The sequence below is a fragment of the Leptinotarsa decemlineata genome, unplaced genomic scaffold (genome assembly GCF_025532065.1).
Source record: "Leptinotarsa decemlineata unplaced genomic scaffold, Ldec_3_MD MMD2_tig00026361_RagTag_RagTag, whole genome shotgun sequence".
Taxonomy (NCBI): domain Eukaryota; kingdom Metazoa; phylum Arthropoda; class Insecta; order Coleoptera; family Chrysomelidae; genus Leptinotarsa; species Leptinotarsa decemlineata.
In genome coordinates this window covers 133,951-153,337 of record NW_027412704.1, presented here as the reverse complement: position 1 = coordinate 153,337, position 19,387 = coordinate 133,951, and the positions used below count along the sequence as shown (strand labels likewise).

The window sequence follows — 19,387 nt, the reverse complement described above, 5'->3', positions numbered from 1 at the left end:
TTGTTCGTGTTGAAGTGGAATTTCTATTGAGGTTGTAGTTGAATTAGTAACATTTCAAATTCAAAATCATATTACATAAATGATAGAACTGTTCAAAGACCATTAATATTTGAAGTAAGGAAATTTCCTGGATAGTAGACACAAATCGAGAAGAGTTTACGTAAGAATAATTACTGATAGAGGTAAGAGTGTTATATTTCCATCACTATTTCACCGAGACCAATCATTTAATACAACATAGAACTTGCAACAGTTTAACAGTAATTAATGAGAGTTTCAAAGTTGAATAGTCGATTCTGTTCAGTTGAGAAAAAATTACTATAAACTGGTGAACCGTAGAAGCTCGCATGACATGTCAGTATCATCTCTATCAATCATATATAATATTCTAAGCAATCAATCGATAATTACACAAGTTGATTCATGACGTGTACATACGTTCACGAGCAGCTGTCTCTAGACGATATAGAAACAGAAATAATTCAAGCGAACAAACCTAATTTTGCTCTGCCCACAGATATTGCAATATACATATGCATATATTTTTACTATTATATTACCTGTGCTCATTTATTTCTTATGAACTAATATGCGTTCTTGATTGGCGTTTGCTATTAGGTATCATCGGCGGTTGACACAAAACTGACAGCTATTTCTAAATTGGTTGTGTTACTAAGTCAATAATAATTATTGAAAGAAATATGTTCAATATATCTCCAGTTTTTTCAGGAACGCAACTGCTTCACAAATTAATCTCACTTTTACGTGTTGTTCCGAAAGTTAATCGAGAACACCTTTGATTGTACAAAATATTTCCATCTGGCAACATGGTATCATGTGGATCCATAAACGTACGCAATGTTTGGTTGGTCAACTTCCCTCTCTTTCTAGCGAAGCAAAAATAAATATATCTGTTCGCTCTTTCAGCATCTATTCACTACCTTTACTGTTGAAAGGTTTCGCAGTCGGATTTTGAATTTGAGAAGTTTTATAAAGCAAATTAAAAATTTTCGGAAAATAATTTTTTTTTGCCGATATTACGAACGGAAACGGTGTTTTGCCCTTTTTTTGTGGAAATTATTTAATTTCACTAATTTCTAATTATTGCATCATATTTTTCGGAAGAAACTAGAAGAAAGACAAATCAATTACAAGCAAAATTATGCTCGTCTCTGATAGTGATGTGCAAATCCCAACACTTTCTCAACAAACAATAAGGCATACAAGTTCCCTTTCTCTTTGTAATTCTACATTTTGTGTCATCGTTAAAAGAAAGTGGAAAATACAGAACATGAAAAGCAGCAAGATGATGTAAGTAATTTTTAAGAACCTACTCGTATATCAAATTCGTTATTGCTGTTTACTTTTCACCTAATGTGTAATAAAACTAATTGATATTGTTTTGGAATTATAAGAAGAAACATAAAGGGTTTGTGGCCCTAGAAACCTCAACAAATAATTCATTCCAGCTCAAAATTATTTTCTACATAAGCAATGTTTTTTATACACTAACACAAAGAATCAAATTAGTTAATTGGTGGCTTCAATTTTCTATGAGTTGGTGTCAATGATTTAGAATTGTAACAACAAATATTATCAAGTTACCACTTTCAACAGTATTACTGCAGGTAAATAGGTACTCCTCAAATTGATAGTTAACCACCTATATGAAGAACACAGTAATAAATTATCGTGCAATGGATAATGGATTTAATGTGTAAATTGAAGTTATTTGTGTTTCAAGGTTGGTAGCATCGTCGCTAAAACATAAATCAGCAAATAACCAAAATCACAAAAGCAAAGAATTAAATAGTTCTCATAATGTCGTCACAAGTGTAATAATAAGTAAATCGAACGTAACCTAAATCTACTTTGAAATTTACAATTTACCGCTAGTCTAGTCTTTATACTTGCTTTACATGACTCATTGTATAATTTGAAAAGATTTGATTGGTTCATCATGACCTCATCGCCTCATCCAATACTTGCTCTCTTTCTGATAAAACAAGCCGCGGAAAAGAGGGAATCATTCGACGCATTTCGCGTAATGTCCCAAGTCTTTGTTAATTCATTATTATATAATCAAATAGTTGAAGTATTGAGAGATTTTCAATGTTTCCAAACAATAATTTCTGAAGACTCGTTTGTTAACAATCGCAATTTAAGTATATATCCAATATAAGACGTAGTCAATCGGCCACCAATATCTCCGAACGTACCCGAACACTATCGTTTTTCCTGCAATCAACATCTCGTTGACATCGCCAATTTTTGGAAACGTCATTAACAGTGTGAAAGTGACGGTGAGTGGACGTGTTCCTCTTTGTGGTACACGGTGTAATTTTAGAAAAAAGAGCGCAAAGCGAATAGCGATCTGAAAATAGTGCAATTCATTGTTTTGATTGGATTCAGCGTGATAATTTGAGAGTAGGTGATACTCCCAGCTTTGTGAAGAAAGAAGCTACAAGAATAAGTCGAGTAAGATATTTTTCTTTGCTAATTTCTTATCGAGATACCGCAATCTATATGATACTGGGGAATATCTCGAACTAATGTTTATTTTTCTGAAATGCTGTGAAAAATGGTGCCGGTTTCACGATAATTTGTTGAAAATGAGTGAAATTGGTACCGTTAAGAATATGGTGTATAATTTGGATTGCGTTTTGCGATAAATTATATCAATTGTTATGAGTTCTTGAACTTTTCTATCTTTTGCGGACGTTTTAGTTTGCTTTTTGATTAGATATGAAAATTGATTGATCTTGAACCAGAGAATATCTGTAAGCGGTTTTTTGTCACATATTTCTGTGTCTAATTGATAATACATGACCTTTATTCGATTTCAACACATGGAGAAAGCTGTGTTTTATAACTTTGAAGGTATACACGACTTTTAATGAAAACTAGAAATCACTTCTGAATTGCAAAAGTTTGGACTTTGTCCTTGTGCTAGGCATACTTTGTAGCTGAAATTAGATTGAATCGAAGCATATTATTATTACTGGCATAGATGAATCGCAATTCATTTTTGTGTTGTGCAGATTCCCTTTTTTTAATGGTTATTCTTTTTACTGAAATCAAAAATGATGTATGTTGCGCAATAATGGGCAATTCTCTCGTGATGCGACGTTGCCAAGCATCTTCTTGTTTGTGTCGCTACTGTCGAACGAGGAACAAGTTTAGGTAGGTTTAGGTGATTTGTACGGAATTTCCACAAAGATTGAGAACCGTTATGTAACCTAAATTCCACTCGATTTAAGAAGTTGCTTAATTTCTTCCAAGAGAAAGTTTTAGGTCTCTTAATAAATCGGTACTACTTACTTACAGGGTCGAACACTTTATTGTGAGATTTTTTCAAGTAAATGGTTTAACAAAAACCCAACAAGTGCTTTGCTGTACAATAAAATAAAGTGTTTCTTGAATACGTTATAAATTTTCATTAAGTATCGACCGATTCCATCACGAGTTAGTGAATTATTCAAAATGTATCGAAAATTAAATGAAACAAACTTTTCTGGCGTTTCTTTAAGTTTGTCCTATTTTAGATGTTTTTTTAATGTGGATCAGTAGGTTTACTTCGAGAAATCCCTCTCGTTAAAACAGAACAGCCCTGAAAAACTTTTTTTTTTCACAAAAATCGTTGGAATTTTTTGTAACTCTTTGCTACAACTGGACCTTAAAGAAGTTTTTTCCGATTGACTCGATTGTACTTGACGAAGTTCCATAGTAATTTCATAGAGTACACCTCACGATTTGATCTTCACAAACTTTATTTTCGAAAATATCACGACATGCCTATCACTGTAGCTTTCACGTAGTCAGATCATTTTTTTTCAGTATTCAGTTGCCCGCAAATGAGACTTCATGTCTTCAAAAGAAACTATTTTTTTCAAAATTTGGGTACTCATTTATTATCCACAAAAATTACAATCGTGTGTGAATTTCTGAAATTTGGCATACTATTTTCATAACACTAATGGCCGTATTCTCCGAAGAGTGGCTTAGACCTTGAGCTCGTTCATTCTAACAAAAATCGGCCTCAACTTGAAGTTGAGTCGCTAGGAGCTAAATCTGGTGAATACGGGGGCAATTCGAAGTTCAATTCATGTAGTTTTGCCAGACTTGTGACACGGTGCGTTGTCTTGATGAAACAACATTTTTTCTTTGCCGTATGCTGTCGTTTCTTTGCAATTTCGTCCTTCAAACGCTCCAATAACGCTATATAATGTTCACTATTGATGGTAAGTTCACTTTTTAAGTTTGTCGGTGAATATTACACTACACACATCCCAAAATACCAAGGCAATAACCTTTCCAGCCGATTATTGTACTTTGGACGAGGTCATTGAAACGATTTTGTGGATTTTTTTTTGTTTTCTGATGTTTTCTGCATCATCGGTGTCTCTACGACCACGTTTGAACTCGGCAAACCAACGTTTAATTGTTGTTTCTGATATAATACTGTTCAAGCCATTGCTTCAGTTGAACAGTATTTTTTCCCATCAAGAAGCAGTGTAACAATAAAACACGAAATTGTTTTTGATCAATTGTTTTGAAAATTACAAAAGCATATAAGCAATTGTAGTGTGACACAACTTTCCAAGATTAAAGTGGTTATTGTTCAATCTGTTTCCTAGTTCTGTGTTCAAAACCCACCGGATTTTCAACCGCCAATTCATGTTTTTTCTTGTTTGAACAGCGTATTTTCCAAATGGGTACTGAAGTTATATAAAAGATAAAATTAAATTATTCAAGGAATTTCAGTTCAGCCGGCAACACGGTTATTTCTAGGAATCGTCGGTTTACAGTACTTTCGCGTTTTGCCCACATGCTCGACTTCCGAGAATTTTTCGTATCGATCGGCAAATACTGACGTACGATTTAGTCCCAACGTTTTTAATTTCGCAATCGACCTTGATTTCGATTCGAACCGTACGAGGAACAGACTTGTCGAAGCTTGTTTCTAAAGCAGTCGCACCCACACGAGCGATCAAAGTCCGCTTTTTAAAAATCAGACAGATGTTATGTTTAGTCTACGAAGTTAAACAATGATAAAAAATTCGCACGTTTCGATAGGCAAGATTTGGCGATAGTGATAATTTATGAACATGATTTTTAGGAAAGTCTAGAAGTATTATTTTCCGATCAATAAAATTTTTGGTTCTTGTTTTTCGTGCACTCTTTCAAATAATATAATAAGGTTACAATTTTTTTTGGGGCTGTATCATTTTTTGATACACGTATCGACTTCAAGTGGATTTTATTAAAAGTGGGCAATAAGATGGGAAATTCGCCTCTACATTATAGCTGTCATTAAGTTGCTGATAGGAAAGAAACCATTAAATTATCATTTTGTGACGCACCAAAAAATCTCGTGATACGGTCGTCAGCACGATAATCTTTCTACAAACCGCGAATAGGTATATTTCATTTCAGGTTGTTCTAGCTTAATTTAAACTCAACGGGTGGATATTGCTTCAGACTGTCTGTTGAAGGTTAGCTAATTCACCACTTTTTATACGGGGCTTCTCAAAAGTAACGGATAAATTATATAAAATCGTTGACAAAACATACGTGGGTGTAGTACTAAGATCTGTTGAGAATAACTGAATATTTCTTTAAATATTTTTGATAATTCGAGCTGACGAAATATGGATCTTCGATATCGGTTATGCGGACCGATATCGATCAGTTTAAATTGCGTGACTTGCATTTTATCTCAAGGTGGCCCTGATCTGTACAATCATCCGCATGGAGAGGAATGAACCTAAAACAAATATTAGTACATGTTTATTTTGTTGATTAATTCAATGTTGGCGTTTACAGAGTGATATCACTCGTTAGTTTCTCTCATATAGGCTCGAATTTTAGGATAAACCCGGGTTTTTTTATGGTGAAACAGCTCTTTTTTTTTGTATATTTTCGAAATTATTTTTTCAGATTATTATTATTTTTCAGGTTGAGCGTTCCTTACTCTCAACTCTTCTTCTGCTGAGTTCCCCGGAGAGTCAACATTTTTAAAACCGGACAAGGCGAATCTAATGTAAGTGCTATAGATAATAGTTATTGAATACTGTGGCGTCCAACATTTTGTAAGAATTGTTTATTTTTTTAAACATTTGAAAAAATACGTTTTACTTCATTATATTGATATACAGGATGTTGGTTGGTTAGTATGTGGGTGTAGCTAATATTTATGCAACCAAGAAATTCAGGTTGAAGGATTTTTATTACTTGGAGATGTTTTTTTTTTTTGTGAATACCTTGTTAACAACTCACATTTCTTTAGATAAATAATTATATGTATAATAGAATGTTTTATAAGCAAAAATACTGTTTCAATAATAAAACATTATTATGTTTATCAGAATATAAAATATCATTTAGAAAAAAAACTTGATTTATGTTGCAAAATTGAAAAAAAAAGATCAGGAAAAGCAAACAAACTTTCAATTTTTTTATTTTTGATGGTGAACAGTGATGCTTTTAAAAACATTCCAAATGCCTCATTATTTATTATAATTTGCATAATTCATGTACACAATCATTTCTAAGTAAACCATTTACACAGACAACCGCCAATATCTTGAATACCAAACACCGAAATTTCTTATAGGTAAATGTGAATGTGTGTGTGTAAGTAGGTATTGTAACTTGTTGTTTCTACACATGCGAATATTTTTAGAAGGACCATACACTGGGGCCAATCGAAAAATTTCTAAAATCCCCCAAAATGAAAAAAACAATCGGTTTTCCGTTCGATGGGTCACCTGTCAGAACTCCGACGAATACCAACCTAAGCCACTGGAGAGGTTGTACATGATGTATCTTGTATTGATTTAGAGTGCCTTTCGAAGATATATATTTCCACTAATACCATTAAAATGTCATATTATCATGCAATGGTAATCATGAAAAGATTAGTATGGCGGTATGGTTGAGCGAGTGGATTTTTGTTCCGCCACGAAAAAACACAGCATTTAATTGTCTCGAACTTGAAAAGAAATACGGTTCTATCGGATGTAGCCAGTAGATTTTTCTAGAATGTTTTCCAAAAGCTTCAATACCTATTTTTTAAGGGATTGGGCCTGGAATGGATTCCTGTGGCACTCTAAAAATAGTTTGCTTTCATTGTAAATAGCTTTGACGTTTTGAGGTTGAAAGTATGTAGAAATTACACGAACGATAACGTTGCATTTGAATTGTTGGAAGTAATTTTTCCGTACTTGGTGACTGTGTTTTTTCATAGGGACATCGATGAATGGGACGAACCATAACAAAGTACTAACACTAAATTATCATCACTGCTTTTCACAATAAAATACTAACGTAATCGATATGGTCTCGAAAGAAAGTGCTAAATGTCTACTTCAATATAAACGGACTGAGTTGGAATTCAGTCTGGTATTTCCAGTCCATATCGAACCATCACATATTTTTTATCATCCTTTGCTTTCAAATTTGAATGTACTTTTTTTTTTCAAAAAATCAACTCTAATTGAAAACCCTATTAACTTAACCTGTCTATGCGAATAAAATACCTTTACTATAATAATGAAAATCTAACTGTTTCTGAAAAGAAAAAAATTATTATCAGGCCTTCATAATGAAAATAATGTTGATACATTCAAATCACTACCAGATATCATTCTTCTATTGACCTTATGTTGGTACTTCTTTTCCTATCGCTTTAAGTGAAACAAGGACTTTTCATCAATCACCGGAAATGCAGTACTATTCTAGACGTACGTTTTACCAACCAAACTGAAGTCTTCAGTAGATGAAGAAAACCTAATTCCTCTCTCTAAACCTGGCCTCTATTTTGTCATCTCATGAAGGCACCAACTTGGTTAATGAAACGCGAGTCGAGAATAGTATTGCAGTTCTGGCAATTAGGAAAAGTGCTTGTTTTGGATTTATTCTACGCCAGAAATTCCACTTTTACCTTGTATTGAAAAACTGTACTTTATATTTTTACTACTGATTAGGATACTTCCGTTTTTCAATGAAAATACTAATGGTTTCATTTCTTTTTTGTATTATAGGAAAAAAGAAGAATGTTGAAGGATTCAAGGGTATACTTTTCACACAAATCCCTATTTATTATATATTGTATCTTTAAGAATAATAAGGTCATTTTAATTATGTCCACTGTTTAAAATTCACCGTTTTATAAGACTGTGAAGGATTCTCTAAAATTGAAAAGTATCAAAGCCATTGTTCTTTTTTCAAGTAAACTGGTCTAGTGGTCCAATAATCTTTTTCAAGGAGATTTATTCGGATAACACGATTAATTTTTTTTGTAAAAACTATTTTTTTCGTGCCAACGTTTCGAATTTATTTAATTTCTTCTTCGCGGCTCTGCAACAAAGAATCTTTATGAACATAGCTCCCACAAAACATAACTGTTATCATTTCAATATTACGAGGAATCACAAATTCTTAGATAAATTACTCACCGAAAAGGAGTTTCTTCATGTTGAAAATATAACTATTTTAAAAAAACAGAATTATAAAATTTTAAAGACAACACTATAAAAGCACATTGAAACAAAGGAATGGCTTTATCTATAATACTAATAATATGTCTATCTTTATCGATGACAAAAGAATTTGAATGAAAAAAGGGGGAATTTCCCCCTTTGTTGTTATAATTTTAGTGTTTTTCTTTTAATTATGTATATCATAAGTCTGATGTTTTAGAAATAGTTATATTTTCAACACGAAGAAACTCCTGTTTAGTTAATTAGGAATTCATATTTTCTCTTAACATTGAAATGATGACAGTTATAAGTTTTGTGGGAGGAATGTGTATGAAAATTCATTGTTTCAGAGCCCTGAAGAAGAATGTATATCAATTCGAGACGTTGGCAAGAAAATATTTTTTTTTATTGATCCTGTTGCCAAATTAACCCTTCCTGAAAAAAGTTATTTTTTTATTTGCATTCATTTCATCAATACTTTATTATTACCTAAATTTAGTATGCAAATTTCAAGGGCAATGCACATCTATAAAGAAAACTCTGTACATGAATGTATCATTCGGATCAAGAATTTTTTCCATAGATGCAGTGAGAATCATTTACTTTGAATAACTCAAGAAAATTGACGATGTCTTTCTGTGTTTTGAATAGAATGAACAGTGGATGTATTATAAACAACTTTAAGCATGTTCTTCCACATATTGCCTTGTTTTTCAAGAGATGTTTCAGTGTCAGTTTTCACTCATATTTTTTACCTTGGTTTCTATGCTTAAAGTTGTAAGTAGAAATAGTTTCATGTTGAAAAACCTATATTCATCTACAAGTTCACTTTCAAAATTGGTTTTTGTTTGGCCTTTTTTTTTGGGGTATACCAAACAAAAAAATCATCTGTAAATAGGAAGTCTGCAGTAAGTGGTGGTTTTTTCGACTTTAAACAATTCACTAGATCTGTTTGTGCAAAAAACATTTCAAAAAAACTTCCGGGGCTATAAATTGAAAAAAAAATAAGAGATTTCCTGTTCACCACAAAAATCACTCGAACGTAGTCCGCCGGTGTCATCGTCGGGCATATACAGTGGGAAACATCCTGTCTCCTTTGCTCTATTGAAATTTTATTGTTGATTTTTTTTCTAGTCCCTGTCAACATGGCCTACGCAGTTGAAATCATCACCCGTTATGGATCCTTCCGAGAAATCCACGCGAATAAGTCGCGCAGATCTGATCGGGTTAGATATTCCCCTCCCGGAAAGTCAAAAGCCCGTTACGGACCTGGACACGGACCCCGAGAAATTTGTATGCGTGAATCCCTACGACGTCAATCCATTGGTAGACAGAATAGATTCGAGTACGCCACTGGTGACCATAGACATACCCTTAAAGGTAGGTGAAGGCACTTTGCGCGAATTGTTTTGGGATAATCGATTTTTCATTTGAAGAGGGACACTCGAAACGAATGTCTTTATTTACAAAAATGAGGGAAATATAAAACATTGTTAATTATTGTCAGTTTATTTGAAGATTTGAAATGTTTGTTTTTCTATTGAGAATCATCCTGAAAGCTGGATTTTGTTTTCTTGAAAGATTTTCAATTTTATTCACAATAAATTTCGTCCAGACTAATTGTTTCAAGTAAATCGATTTCGATCCCTAATTTTTTTCGTAATATGTCGGGAATGTTCAACAGAACGTTAAATTTTCTTCAAAAACCCCACCATTATCCATTGATTATAGTTAGAAGAGTTGTAACATTTTCACTAATAATATAAATGAGAATGTCACCAGCAAATACTTAAATTACAAATTCCTAATGTGTTTAACAATGTGTTCTATCTAAAAAATAAGGTGAATATTCAAATTTCGCGAGCCACCTATGGGTATGTGGTTATGATATCGAAGCCAAAGCCCACTGTTTTATTCAATTATTGTGGCGTAGTGTGTCTAGAGCTCTTGCTTGCGAGAAGCAATACGAATAAAACGTCCAATATTGTGGAAAACAATTCATGACCTTTGTATCGCGATAATGCATCTACTCGCACTGTATTCATGCTTCAGCCACCTTATTCACCAGATTTGGTCCCCTGCGACTTTTTTCTGTTCCCAAGATTGAAGGGACCTACGAAAAGACGGCGTTTTGCGTAGATTGAAGAGATTAAAACTGCATCGCTGAGGAGCTCAAAGACATACCAAAAAGTGCATATCAGAACTGCTTCGAGGTATGGAAAAAACGATGACACACGTATTTCATATCTGAGGTGTAATACTTTGGACTGGACAAAATTGAAATTGATGAATAAATGAATATTTTTTTGAGAAAAACTAAAATTCACCCTATTTTTTTTAACATACCATGTATATCATTGATAAATACATTTATAAATATTGTGAATGGACTCTTGAACAAAACTGAGGATCGCCATAAACATAATTTAAGAGACTAATCGGTGCAACTGATAGAATGACAAATACCCAAAAAGGGTCCTTCCTTCTTCAATAAAAAATCGATGATCCCTGAATTTTTCTGAAATATTATCCCAGTTCCTGTTTTGTTTGGTAACCCTGTATGTTAAGCCACTGTAGAGAAATCCAGTCTTGATGATGTGAAGCGTGGATTCGCAGACGAGTCATACGGTGTGTTTGATGTCGTTTGAATCAACAAACTTTTATGATATTGTTCATATTGAATGATGTTAAAAAGGAGTGATGACTATGATAGTTTTCATCAGTTCCATTCGGTGTTGTATGGATTCCTGCACAGATAATGGGTACTTGTAGGAGACTGGATCTTTCGTTGATGAAGAGGATCCATGTATGAATATATTCCACATATTGAATTGGAAAATTTGTCCTAGCACTGAATTTTGTGGGAAGTAATCAACAGATGGCTCCACTATAGTTTAATTACCTTCATTTGCAAAATTACTTGTCACCAAGTTGATTTTAATTGAATCTGAGTGCCCAGATCAATAATCATTTCAGTTTCGAAGCAAATCTCATTTTTTAGCTTCCTTTTTTCTAATAATCATTCATTTTTTTTATATCATTTCAGATTAGATGTGACATTTTGACAGAAATTGTTAATTTTTCTTATCTAGTCTCGGAGAGATTTAAAAATTATTCAGGTTAAAAATTTATGATAGTATTTGTGAAGAATTATGATAATTTTACATCATTTTAATAAGCAAGAATCCTGGTCCATGTAATTTCAACTTGAAGTCAACAAAACGATTCTGTTCATTGTTCTGGTTTTATTCCTTTGTTCAATTTAAGATGTTTTGATGCATATTCTACAATATGTAAAAACTATTTTATTAATTTTGAGAACATTTTTATCATTAAACATTTCTATTTCAATGAAGGCATACCCTTAAAAAAATGTAAATTTGGGGGTTCACACAAACCAACACAATACTCTCAGGTTTTCTATAATAATAATAATCAGTTTTTCAACTATCCTTATTACAAACTTGTAAATAGTTTTCACTTCTTCGGATAGCTTTCAATTATAATTGTTATAGTATATTTTTAACAGTATCTATAATCAGAAAATGCTTACATTGTTGTTTTTCAATGTTATATTTATTTAAGCATTATCTGTCATAATCTTTTTTATGGCTTATGTAAACTGGTTCATTAATTCTAGTGGATGATAAGCCAAAACAGAGACACTTTTGTTAATATTGACTTACTATTTGATTTATTTTCTAAAATACTTTTGCACCCAAAATTATTCCGTTGGCAATAGATAATTTCTTAAGCAAAAAATGTTCCTGGTGTGATCACTTGGACTCGTTCTCTATGGAAAATATTTTTTCAAAAACTCAACCTAGAGTAATCTTCATTGCTAAACTAAAATTTCAACTGTTGCACCATCTATCAACGAGTGTACAAAGTTAGGTCAATCTCGTCTCTCGCGTCAAAAGTTTTCTACAAAACTAAGTAAGTCGTTGAAACACCTTTCTTTTGCTATTTATCGTAAGATGACGCAAAACTCGACTTGAAAAGACAACTTAAACCATTCATCACAAGATGGCGCTGAACCACAAAAAAGTATGGACACAAGGACAATACCTTCACTATTCGCCGCAAGATGGCGCAGTAATGTAAATATTGTAAAATAGACATTTTTTAACTCTATAGAGTGTTCATTACTAGTCGATAATTGATAGATACAATTAAAGAGAAATCGAGTAGTCTGAGATCTGGTCGACTGAGCAGGTCGCATGTCAAACATTTTTTTATATATTGTTTGAACTTTTCAAAACTGATGCTCCATTTCATTTTTGACAAACACTTCAGAGACAGTTTCGTTAATGTTGACATACTGTTGGACCTTTAAAAATTTGTCAACAATGAGTAATAATTGGATATTGTGGTTTGATCAAAATATTTTTAGATGTAAGCATTTTTTGTGATTTATTTTCTAAAGTAATTTTGCACTTAAAATCATTCCGTTGGCAATAGATAATTTCTTAGGATTTCTTCAATAAATATAGTTGAAACTCATCAGTTGTATAAAAAAAAAGTCATCTGAATTACTTCCCATTATTCATCATCTAGAATAATTCAATTCCTGATCTGAATGTGGTGTTATTATAATTTAATTTTAGGGCGAGTGCAGTGCTGTTCAAGAAGAATTTTCCGCGAGGAGAAGCAGCGGGTTTTACGGGACTCAAAGAAAAATCAAATTGGAAATGGAGGAATTTGGCGATCTGTCGTCGTTCCTTCCAAGGCCTACGTTAACAAATTCTGTAGATGAACTCAATACTCCGATTTTTGGTAAGTGTAAAAAACAACCTCCGAAATTCTTTGGATCAACCTTGAACCCTCGATTTTCAGAAAAGGATGCTTTTGACTTCGATATCAGCAATTTTCAGAAGAATTGTCAGACAGACATCTTCGTAAAGCTGGAATACGATGCGAACTACCGACACAAAACCGTAACCACACAAGAAAATAATAACAACACGAACATTTTCAATGAGCCGGAGAGAGTGCATCGAAAAGAAAGTATCCCCAGCGAAATAGGAAGTAATAATAATATTCATCATCTACAGCAAATATCCGGCGCGGCATCAGCCGCCGGGGTGTATTCCCCGCCCGCGTCGGAAAACGGTACATACATTTATAGGACGATCGAATCGCCCGGTACAATTTCGTACGACGTGAACGATAGTGCTTTAAGTGGTGTTATTTCTAGACATTGTTCTTACCCTTCGTCCCCTTCTGATTCTGTATTCACGCGGTTCCACGCGGGGATGGAGACTCCTGAAGACAGCTTCAGTTCTTACGATTCTGCCGGTAGGAAGTTGTCACTGGATTTGAGTCTTCGAGCTCCCGTCACAGACGTGGTGAGCACACCAAACATCATTGCCGATGTGGTGGATTTGGAAAGCGACGGATTCAATATATTGGATCTCGTTAAGGATGTGAGTAGTCTTTATTCAGATAGATAGATCTTTATTTAAAAATAGGTAACCCTAATATACATTTATATCCCAATTAAATCAACGGTGTATATATACAACATTAGACAAACACAAAAAAAGAAATACAATGCAACAATAATATACGAAAATCACAATTTTAAAAATAGAATTAATAGAATTAGTAGAATTACAAGAATTGCTTTCAATACGATATCTATTTCATCTTAATAAGTTCTTTCAATTGTTTTTTAAACAAATTCAAAGATGATGATGTTTTAATGAAGTCCGGTAGTTTATTAAATTCTTGGAAACCTTTGAAAAATAAAGAGTTCATAGTACTGCGATAAGCAGTGCTGCTAATGTGAATGTCATTTTTACCCCGAGTGTTATAAGTGTGAATGTCTCTATTCAATACTATAAATGTATGAAAGTAAACAGGAGCCAGGTTATTCAATATTTTATATACAAAAATCATTGTGAAATAATACATTCTTTTTTCGACTGAGAACCAATTAAGCGTTGCTAACATAGATCTTATGGGGGTGAGACGATTAGTTCTCAGAATTATTCTCGTGCCACGATTTTGAAGTTTTTGTAGCATATTCAGCTTAGTAAGATCAAACAAAAACAGGGCTGATGAGCAATAATCAAAATGCGGCTGAATAATTGAATTATATACTGTTATTTTTGTTTCGGTTGATAATTCCTGCGCTATACATGAGAAAAAATAAAGTTTTTTTTGAATTTTTTTTATGAACATAATTGAAATGGGTATTGAAGTTCAGAAAGTTATCCAACTGGAAGCCCAAATACTTGATATTTGATACAATTTCAATTTGTTCATTATTGATGTTTAGGTTAAGGCTATTAATATTAATGGTATCATATCTGTATTTACTTGTGAATATCATAGCCTGACTTTTAGACACATTCAATTTCAATTTATTCAAACTCAAATACTTGCTAATTGATTGTAAAACATTATTCATTTTTTGAATAGCCGTATCTAGGCAGACGTCACTACAAGCAATTAAGGTATCATCAGCAAAGAGGTTAATGAATTCGCATTCCACAAAGAGGTTAATATCATTAATGTATAATAGAAACAATAATGGGCCCAAAACACTTCCCTGTGGAATGCCAACATCATTATCTAACTCAGACGAAACTTCAGACTTGAAACGTACCCTTTGGCTACGTTGCTGGAGGTAGTTATTTAGCCATTGGTATACCTTGCCCCTCATCCCATATTGCTTGAGTTTAACCAACAATATTTTACGATCAATGGTTTCAAATGCTCTCTTCAGATCGAGGAACACAGTAATTACATATTTCTTATTATCCAATTGAGTTTTTATATGGCATAAAGTTAATTGTAACGCGGACTCAGAGGGCCAACCCTCGAATGGTTCAGCTCTTTTCTCTCTGACAGAAATCAAATTTTCAAGGTAGGAAATAAAGCATCCAGTCTCTCCAAAATATGCCGTGGAGTTCCTCAAGGATCTGTTCTAGGTCTTATCTTATTTCTCCTATATGTGAATGATCTTCCTAACATCAATATTGATGGTAAAATTACACTATTTGCAGATGACACCACTTTATTGTGGCGGGGAAAGGATTTGGTTTCCTTGAAGAGTACCATTAAAGCTGATTTAGAAAAAATTAAGTATTGGTGTGACTCAAACTCACTATGTTTAGACTTCAGCAAAACTAACATTCTATCATTTAAATTTGTGCATGGAAATTTCTGCCTTCAAAGTCATATGATAGAAAATAAACAATCTGCTAAATTCTTGGGAATTTGGATTGATAACTTTCTGAAATTTGAAGATCATATAAAATATCTGAACAAAAAACTTTCATCTAGCTGTTATGCCATTAGAGTTATCACTAAAGAACTGGGAGCAATTGCTGGTAAAACTGCGTACTACGCTTTAATCAAATCTCACTTGAGATATGGTGTCGCCTTCTGGGGGTTTTGTAGCAGACAGTTACTACAGTCTGTTTTCGTTTTGCAAAAAAGAGCAGTGAAATTCATCTACAAAGCCAATATTAGGGACCATTGCAAACCCCTATTTATCAATAATAAATTACTGACTGTACACTGCATTTTTATCTTGGAAACAGTAAGTCTCATATTTAAAAGAAGAGAATGCTATAGATCAGAAAATACCTACTTTACCCGTCAAATTCACGACATACCTCTGCCTATTCCAATAACAACGTTAACAAAACATTCTGTTTTGTTTGAGAGTCGGAAGATTTTCAACCATTTACCTACCGAAATGAAAAGTATAGTGAACTACAAGGTATTCCGTAACCGTGTAAAAGAACTTTTGCTCTTAAAAGCGTATTACAGCTTGGTCGAATATTTTGAAGACGGGCTTTGAGACCAGCTTCTGATTTAGGTTTTATTTTTTGAACTTTTTACAGTTCTGGAAATTTTACATAACTTCGACTATTATATTTTATTATATTTTTATTTTGTCTGCACCTGTTATTTTTATTTTTCTTTATAATTACTTGATAACTTGTATTTCATATATATATATATATATATATATATATATATATATATATATATATATAATTTTTCGATAGGTGGTAATGTATTGATTGGGCGAAATTCATCAGCTTTATTGGTATTAGGAACTTTTTGAATTGGTACAATAGTGCTAATTTTCAAACTTTGTGGAATTTCACCAGTAGTTAACGATGTATTAAAGAAATTTAGAATAGCATGTCGTATAGTTTCAAATATCTCCTTTAGCATCCTACAGTTCAATATTTCATGAATAGAAAATTTATTGTTCCTGATTGACTTTTGAGTTCTCAGTGAAACTGGGTATACTCGTGAGTAGGGATTTTCTTGTGGTAAATGACTTGAATTTGGCATGAAAACTCTGGTAGTTTTAATTGCTAGTCAAATTCAGTGAACTTGTTCTGATCATGATTAGAATTTTGAATAATTAATATAAGAAAGTTATTAGAATTTTTGGGAAAGTTTTTGATCTTTCATTTCTACATCTTGTTACAAAAAATGTGGAAATCTTCCAAAGAAAGAAAAGCAATCAGTTTCAAAAATTAACTTGACACAAAGATGTGTAGATCATGCAAAAAAGTAACTTTCAAAACATAAATTGGAAGAGAAAGCTGTTTTGAAATGGCTATTTTCATATAAAAATTGAATTGACACAAAAGAGAAATACAAATACTATTATATGAACGCTGAATAATATGAAAAACACTTCCTTATTCTGTTTGTATTTCAAACATTCATAATGGAATCGAATCAGACATCATTCACAGGATTCCTATACATATAGATAGATAAGTACTATTCTGATCATTCCCATATTGATCTCAACTTAAGAGCCGCTGGTAGACAGCTGTTTCAGCCTGTTGGGTATCGTCAGTAACGGGCAGATGGTCCTCTATTGAAGACAAAATGTGAATAAACAACTGTGTAAACGCAAGCGAGACATACTTGGAACTGCTTATTTCATTTCAAATTGGAAATGATCAGAGTAGTACTTATCTATTCATCTTTTGATTTTCTAACAGCTTAATTGCATTTTAACCATTCTCGATTTTTCTTTGATTCAAAAATGTTGCAATATTTTTTTGTTTCAGGACATCCCACCACACATCACTGCCGAGGACATATTCGTGGGTACCACGGTCACTCTGCCCGAAGACTTTCCTTTGAATATCGTTTCCTACAATCTTCCATCGGCGGAGAAAGGCAAACAATACGGGATCGCAACCAAACAACCTCGCAAAAGGCAGAGGTCCGACGACTTGGACGAAGACTACTTCCCCCCTTCGGCGAAGAGGAAGATCCAGCATCGTCAGAGGAGAGAATCCTCTGATTCCGACTCGGATTTCGAGGTGGATGCGAAACCAAAACAGAAGCGTCGGGGTAGACCTCCGAAGCGAACCGAGTCTGTTTCGTCGGACCGCTCGAAGGACAGCGACAACTCGTCCAAGTATCGCGAACTGAGAGACAAGAACAACGAGGCGTCCCGCAAGTCGAGACTGAAGAGGAAGATCAAGGAACTCGAGATCGAGACGGAGGCGGATGAACTCACTACTAGGAATATCCAGCTGAAGGCGCAGGTGGAGGAGCTCGAGAAAATCGTAAAGAGTTACAAAGATAATATTTTTAAAATAATGTTGAGTAAGTAGAATTAGGTTTTTTTTTGTCAATGAGATTGGTGTTTTCGCGGGGTCAGACGAGAAATTTCACTTGCGTTGCTGGTTGTTTGTATCCCAGTTAATTTAGTAGTTTATATTAGTAATAATTTCAAAGATTGTATTTCAATAAGTTTCTGCCACCCTCGTGAAAGTGCCTAATGATTAGAGAATATTATTTGTTAATTTCTTGATATTTTTTATACCTTTGTAACGTATTTTACAATTTTCTATTGTTTCGTTCACGTTTCATGGACTCTGTGAAGGTGTTATAGTGGACATTTATTTTGTTATATTCTCCTAGAGATCTTATAATAAGATTGGACCTATATATGTGACTTACTTGTATTTGTTTCTTAGAATAATTCGATAAGTATTCGTCGAACTATCATGTATGTACCTGCTCTATGTAATCAATTACTTTGTTGAACTAAAATAAAATTGGTGGAAATGTACACTTTGTTTTTATTGGAGTTCAGATACACATTATTTCAATCCAAAAATGGTAATTTTTGCTCAAAATGCAAAAAATGTTCCTGGTGTGATTACTTGGCCTCCTTCCCCATGGGAAATATTTTTTCGAAAACTACCTAAAGTACTTTTCATTGCGAAGCTAAAATTTCAACTGTTTCACCATCTATGAACGAATGGTCAAAGTTAGGTCAATCTCGTTCCAGCGTCAAAAGTTTTCTACGAAACAAAATGAATCGTTGAAACACTAAGATTTCTAGGCATTTTTCTTTTGCTATTCATCGTAAGATGGCGCAACACTAGACTTTAAATGAAAACTTGTGCTATTCATCACAAGATGGAGCTAAACTACAAATAAAGTATGCACACGAAAACGATACCTTCACTACTCGCCGCAAGATGGCGCAGTGAGGTAAATATTGTGAAATGCAATACATATTTCGAAAAAAATCATCTAAAGAACAATTTCACTAACCAAGAGAAGGATAAATATAACCCTTTTAGACCAAATGCACACTTGTGTTTAGAGATATTTGAGGTTTTGTGAAACACAAGCCATTTCGCATATGACAATTTTTCAACTATGAAGTATCCAATTCAACTCGAAATAATTCTGAAAAATTTTCAAAAAAAAAATTTTGTTGTGTTCAGATAACGAAAGATATGCCCCTGTAGAGCTTTTCAAGCCATATGGTAGAGCATGTAACCCATTTTTCTCTATCTCGCTTAGTTTTCGAGATATTCGCATTTTTGTGAAACAAGATATATTTCGTAAAAATCAAGCCTTTTCGCTAACACACAGTCTATTTTGAA

General features: G+C 33.3%; 1 protein-coding gene across 5 annotated transcripts; it reads left to right on the top strand.

The window, feature by feature from the left end:
* The first annotated feature begins 1,111 nt into the window (after positions 1-1,111).
* LOC111504374 (uncharacterized) lies at positions 1,112-18,558 on the top strand. Of its 5 annotated transcripts, none has more exons than XM_074185098.1 (7): positions 1,112-1,311; positions 5,959-6,043; positions 6,686-6,905; positions 9,618-9,863; positions 13,091-13,259; positions 13,320-13,909; positions 17,543-18,558. In XM_074185098.1, the coding sequence occupies exons 3-7, from the start codon at positions 6,885-6,887 to the stop codon at positions 18,095-18,097; spliced, it is 1,581 nt and encodes a 526-aa protein (XP_074041199.1). In that variant the 5' UTR covers positions 1,112-1,311; positions 5,959-6,043; positions 6,686-6,884; the 3' UTR covers positions 18,098-18,558. The 5 variants fall into 5 exon arrangements, with proteins under 5 accessions (XP_074041199.1, XP_023014859.1, XP_023014937.1 ...); XM_023159169.2 differs by lacking the exon at positions 1,112-1,311 and adding an exon at positions 2,273-2,478 and having other exon boundaries at positions 6,686-6,812; XM_074185097.1 differs by lacking the exon at positions 1,112-1,311 and adding an exon at positions 2,273-2,478.
* The last annotated feature ends 829 nt before the right edge of the window (positions 18,559-19,387 follow it).